This window comes from Anarrhichthys ocellatus, unplaced genomic scaffold (assembly GCF_004355925.1).
Source record: "Anarrhichthys ocellatus isolate YVR2014 unplaced genomic scaffold, GSC_Weel_1.0 scaffold10, whole genome shotgun sequence".
Taxonomy (NCBI): Eukaryota; Metazoa; Chordata; class Actinopteri; order Perciformes; family Anarhichadidae; genus Anarrhichthys; species Anarrhichthys ocellatus.
In genome coordinates, this window is record NW_022280040.1 from 7,370,319 (window position 1) to 7,376,128 (window position 5,810).

Here is a 5,810-nt window from a genome sequence, read left to right on the forward strand (position 1 = left end):
ACACACACACACACACACACACACACACACACACACACACACACACAGTGACATGTTTCACGAATCTGCTCCTCACAGTAATTATGATCCAAACCACATGTTTACTCCGCCAAACGCAGCAGAGCTGGTCTGTCAGACCCGAGGCCCTGCATGCACTGTACCTCACAGTGAGCCCTGCTTCAGGCCTGGCAACGCCCACCATGTGTCATAGGACATAAACAATTCCTCATGACCTGACAAGGGCAGAGGCTCAGCAAACATGATGGAACTGCCATAAGCCACTGCTTCACTGACTTTTTTTGCTTTATTCAATTTATTAATTGGACTTCAAATTGATGCAATTTTGGGAGAATTAAGCTCAGTGAGCCCAGGATTGCTAGCAAATACTGAATGCTTCACTGAAATGATTTTGGAGCTTCAATTAATGTCAGATCCCAAAGAGAATTACTGCATTTATAGATCAAGTTTCTTGACGTTACTGAAGATAGAAAATCGGATAAATTTAGATGAAAAGTGTTTTCAAATGGAGCCGATTCACTCACTGTTGCACGTGTTGATTAGAACATGCAGTTCATGACTTGACCCTTGAAACATTAACAAAAACAACCAACTGTGCCAATGTTCTCCCTCCTCTCCTCCTCTCTGCTTCGTCCCATCTCTTAGCCGGACACCCTCGGTGCTCTCCCCAACCTCAGGGAGCTATGGCTGGACCGCAACCAGTTGTCCTCATTACCACCAGTAAGTACAGTTAACTACAAATGTTTTTTTTCAAAGCTGACCTTTTGCAAGAACTCTGCACTTATTTCTTTATGAAACTTACATTACACATATGCAGAATTAACTCCCACTAGCACATTTCTCCTCCTTGTTTGTGCTGTGAAGGTAATGGTTGTATTGGGCCTCCGTGACTCACTGCAAGTGGTATTTATCGTGTGTTTGCAGGAGCTGGGGAACCTCCGGAGACTGGTGTGTCTGGATGTGTCTGAGAATCGTCTGGAGGAGCTTCCCTCAGAGCTCAACGGCCTCCTGGCTCTCACCGACCTGCTGCTCACACAGAACCTGCTGGAGGTCATCCCGGACAGCATAGGTGAAATACCACGAGGGGGAAAGAGAGTTTCAGACCGAAGATAGTGTTGATGGGGGGGGGGGGGCATGTTGTTTAAGGTACCAGTTAGACATGAAGCATGATCCAGGAAGTCCAGTTTGAGTAACAGATTACTGCGTCTTAGGCCTTATCAGACGGCAAAAACAATGCACAATGGTTTGTAAATCCCACAGGCAGAATTTGGAAAATTATCACGGCAGAAGCTATTTTGTCTTTTGTCCCAATGGTTGAGAGATAAACAGAAGAAATACGGTGTTCACATTACAAAGTAATCCACCAGAAATGTACGCTTACATGTACACTTAATTTGCCAACACCGTTCTAGATGTTGTCTTGCGTTGAGGTTCATCTCTGTTGGGACCATCCTGACAGTTGTTAACCCCATGCACATGTAATTTGGGCATGTGCTGTTATAGAATAGTGTCTGCTGTTTCTCAAACTGCGAGACAGAATAAGGCCAACATTAGTTGATGTGAAAGAACCTCAACGATTTGGGAAAGTTTGCCATCTAATAAGCCAGCGCTAGATGAAGTAATCCCTGCAGCAGGCCCACCGCAGACTGTACTCTGTTTTATATATATATATATATATATATATATATATATATATACAGCACTGCCCTCTACTGGAGAAATAGAGCCAGTGAAGAAAGACACAGGCAATAACAACAGCTCTGTTTATCTGTTGTCAACTGAATCTATTTGAGCGTATAGGTCCATATTAATAAAGATCACAACATGTCACATCTAGTGGTGTCTTATTGCAACACTTTGTAAAACAGCATTGTGTTTTGTTGTGTTTGTTGTCCAGGCTGTCTGAAACAGCTGTCCATCCTGAAGGTGGACCAGAACAGACTGACCGACCTGACTGATTCAATAGGCGAGTGTGAAAACCTCACAGAACTCATCTTGACAGAGAACCTTTTACAGGTAGGCAGCTTTAAACCACTTACAAAAGCCTCACACTGACCCACTTGGGATTCATGTATGCCCTTTTAATACCTTTTAAGTCCAATCAACAGCCATTAAGCTGCATTATAATTTCCCCCCCGAATATTAATGACTTCTGTCTCACTCCCTCAAAGTCACTTCCTCGCTCGCTGGGCAAGCTGAAGAAGCTGACCAACCTGAATGTAGACCGCAACCGCTTGGGCGGCGTGCCCAAAGAGCTGGGCGGCTGTGCCAGCCTCAACGTCCTCTCGCTGAGAGACAACCACCTGGAAAAACTGCCCGCTGAGCTCGCAGATGCCACCGAGCTGCATGTGCTAGATGTGGCCGGAAACAAGTAAACCCTCATTGAACACCTCGAGCTGTAAATACATCACAGAGGCCTTCGGTGCTGCGGTCAAAGATTTAATGAGAATGCTTTTAGCATTACCAGCATCCTGCAGAGAGATTGCTCCTTTGATTTTCTTTAACAGCACCAATGTCCCTATGAATGCACTTGAACTCTTAACTTTTAGAGAGTTTTGTGATCGCCAATTCAACTTTTTAAGATCCTAGAAGTATCAGCTGGATGCTATTTAGTTTTACTCGCTGAAGAGGTAAAGGTTGTGGCTCATCCCTCATCGCTTCTTTTGTCCAGATTACAAAACCTGCCTTTTGCCCTGACAAACCTCAACCTGAAGGCCATGTGGCTCGCAGAGAACCAGTCCCAGCCAATGCTCAAGTTCCAGACGGAGGATGATGAGCACACAGGAGAGAAGGTGCTGACCTGCTATTTACTGCCCCAGCAGCCTTCTCCAAGCCTCGGTGAGTAGCAGTTAGTTAATGCAATGGGAGGTTTTACTTGGATTGATATTGTTTTTCATTAGACATGTAAAGGATGAGTCTTGGTCGGTCATTCCAATGTGTAAGACATCTAAATCTAATGTCATTATAGAATGATTGTGAGACTTTACTGTTAAATGGATAGCTTCAAGAACATCACCTCAGTTTGTCATCTTTCTGTCCTCTTCCTTCATGACCCACAGAGAACTTGCTGCAGAACAGTGTGGATGACAGTTGGACGGACAGCAACCTGAACCGAGTGTCGGTCATTCAGTTCCAGGAAGAGACCAAGGCTGAGGAGGAGGACGATGAGGCTGCTGCGGAGCGCAGAGTGAGGAACACAACAATACAGCGGCACTTCCTGTCCGCTCCATGTCCTTCTGCTCAAATCGTTTTTAGTTTTGCCCTCCTACTTATCAGCATTGACGTTGAGTGTAAACGTATTCGTGACAGCTCTATACTAATGCACATTTGTTGTCTAATTCATGCTTTTAATCTGTTTGTTTCAGGGCCTTCAGCGCAGAGCCACACCACACCCTAGTGAGCTGAAGGTGATGAAGAAGGTGATTGAGGAGAGGAGGAATGAAGCGTACACATCCAGACCTGATGGAGAAGAAGAGTCCCCTGATCAACGGGTACATCCACCATTCTGTATAATGATTATCAATCAGTTAACATTAAGAGATGTATTTATGTTATAAATCACCCGTTAATGTAGGAAGTAGACAAAAGGCAGTTTTTCACTGGTGCACTTGATCGTGAATTAATCAACGTGATGCTTTTGGTTTTAGGAGAAGCGGCTCAGTGACCTGTCCAATCAGAGCCATGACTCCCAGGTGTCCAATAGCACACTGTCGGCCACTTCGCACGAGGGCCGACAAAATGTGACGGCGGCCTCGCAGAGGGAGGACCTCGTCGACGGCCACTACCCTCAGGATGAGATGGAGCTGGATGAGATAGAGGTGGAATACATTGAGGTGAATGTTTAAAACATCTTGTCCATAACACTGTTATGTTATACGTTATTTCCCCAATTGATCCTTTTAACCGAAAAAAAAACAATTCTGAAAACCCCTCTCTTCTCCAGCCCTCTGTGCACTTTGCAGAGGAGCCTATGATCCGTGGTTTGGATGAGGACGACGATGAGGACGGTGAGAGGAGTGACGAGGAAGAGAGGCCGGTTATTCCCTACGAGAAGCAGCGTCTGATCAGAAAGGACACGCCGCACTACAAGAAGCACTTCAAGATCAACAAGCTGCCCAAACCCGAGGCGGTGGCGGCGCTGCTGCAGGGCTTCAGCCCCGACGGCCTGAACTCTCCGACACAGGCTCCTGAGGACGAGCAGCATGATGAAGAGGAAGAGGAAGAGCAAAGTTTATGCACCCCTCAACCCCATCTCAGGATGGAGGAGCTCGAAGACAGCCGGCTCCAGGTCAACTCCAGTCAAGTAAAGGTAAAGGAGAGATCCCACCGCTGGAAGGATGCAGTTAAGGAATGTAGAGGGAAGCTGGGTAACTGTTTCATATAATAAGTAGAAAAACATTAATTCCCCCACCTACATTTCAACACATGTAGTGGTACAGGACGTGCACTATGCAGGAAAGTCACACACCAAATCAGTTAATGAACTTATTTTATGCTTAATCTTTCCATTCATGTTGTAAGAATATATTTAAATTGAATATATTTTTTTGCTTGCTCATTGCATCTATGCAGACACTACTGTATGCATAGAGCGCTCTTACCAGCTTGCAAGATGCATTCAGTTTGGAGTGGGCTGCCAGCATATATTAAGGATGTGGCATTGCATGCTGGGTCATTATGGAAACGAAGACATCTACCCTTGGCCTTGTAAATCAAGGGCAGTGTTCTTCTCAGGAGTGGAAAACAGTCTCAGAACTTTGCTGATAATACTTTCCAATACCTCACATCATATAAACGATAAAAATATACAAATATTGTCTCATACTTGGAGACAAATTGGTGAGAGTCACTCTAAACCGAGTTTCCTTGTCTTTATTTATGCACAACTAACATACCAGATATGAATTCTTTGACTTCAAATGATAATGTTGCTTCCACACAAGCAGCTGCAGGCTTTTCTTGCACACCACTGGCCCCAGTTCAGCACTAAACCTCTCACCATATTATCAGCCATCTCCTGGTTTTAATTGAGTATTGACATTCTCACACTGTCTTCTAGTAACATTGTGCGTGTGTGCTCGTACGTATGAACGGGTGATGAGTGAAGTCTGCTCCGGTGCCGCTTATGAAAATGAATCTTAAGGAGACGTTAATGAAGTTTTTTTTGATTTATCATGCTGCTTTAAACGCTGTGATCAAACATCATCATCTCACCAAATCTTGTTTTGTGTGCGTTTGTGAATGTGGGTCTGTTTGTGTGGCTGACCTCAGAACAACCAGAACATTTATGGGCAGAGCTGGAATGTGAAATCCAACTATCCTTGTTTGAGTCATATGGTAATAGTCTTTTATGGGATGTTTAAATTATCGTAGAGAGTAAGATTCTTCAGTGTCCTTCAAAATCAAAATCTCATTTATGATTGCGCTGATTTTCTAAAATCTTGTAGATATTTTTGTGGCTGAAAGTGTAAAAGCTTGTAGCTTTGCTCCTGGAGGAATTTGCTTTCTGTGGTGCGGAGGCTGGGCTTACTGTTGTTTGGGAGCTTTTGCCTTCTCTTGTCCGCTCTCTCTACACTCTGTGCTTTGCACTGTAGCTCGGCTCCTTGGTTCTTGTCTTTCCATCTCTGCCTGTATTTGCTTCTGGTGGCTGGGGAGTGAGTGTGCGATTACTTCTGCTTCAAGGTGGACCTGGAAGGCTCCACAACCTGCAAGCAGACAGTTGGGTGTTTGGTGGAGTCAATGGAATGTGTGTGTGTGTGTGTGTGTGTGTGTGTGTGTGTGTGTGTGTGTGT

The 5,810-nt window shown here is 44.8% G+C and overlaps 1 protein-coding gene across 17 annotated transcripts in view; it reads left to right on the forward strand.

Annotated features, from left to right (window-relative positions):
- scrib (scribble planar cell polarity protein) overlaps window positions 1–5,810 on the forward strand; it is a 52,044-nt gene that overhangs the window by 20,591 nt on the left and 25,643 nt on the right. For all 17 annotated transcript variants that reach the window (XM_031849836.1, XM_031849837.1, XM_031849824.1 and 14 more), the window contains 9 exons: window positions 664–738; window positions 943–1,087; window positions 1,916–2,034; window positions 2,190–2,389; window positions 2,690–2,856; window positions 3,078–3,205; window positions 3,384–3,509; window positions 3,666–3,851; window positions 3,962–4,327. In XM_031849836.1, the coding sequence (XP_031705696.1) occupies window positions 664–738; window positions 943–1,087; window positions 1,916–2,034; window positions 2,190–2,389; window positions 2,690–2,856; window positions 3,078–3,205; window positions 3,384–3,509; window positions 3,666–3,851; window positions 3,962–4,327 (1,512 nt within the window). The remainder of the gene's footprint in view (window positions 1–663; window positions 739–942; window positions 1,088–1,915; window positions 2,035–2,189; window positions 2,390–2,689; window positions 2,857–3,077; window positions 3,206–3,383; window positions 3,510–3,665; window positions 3,852–3,961; window positions 4,328–5,810) is intronic.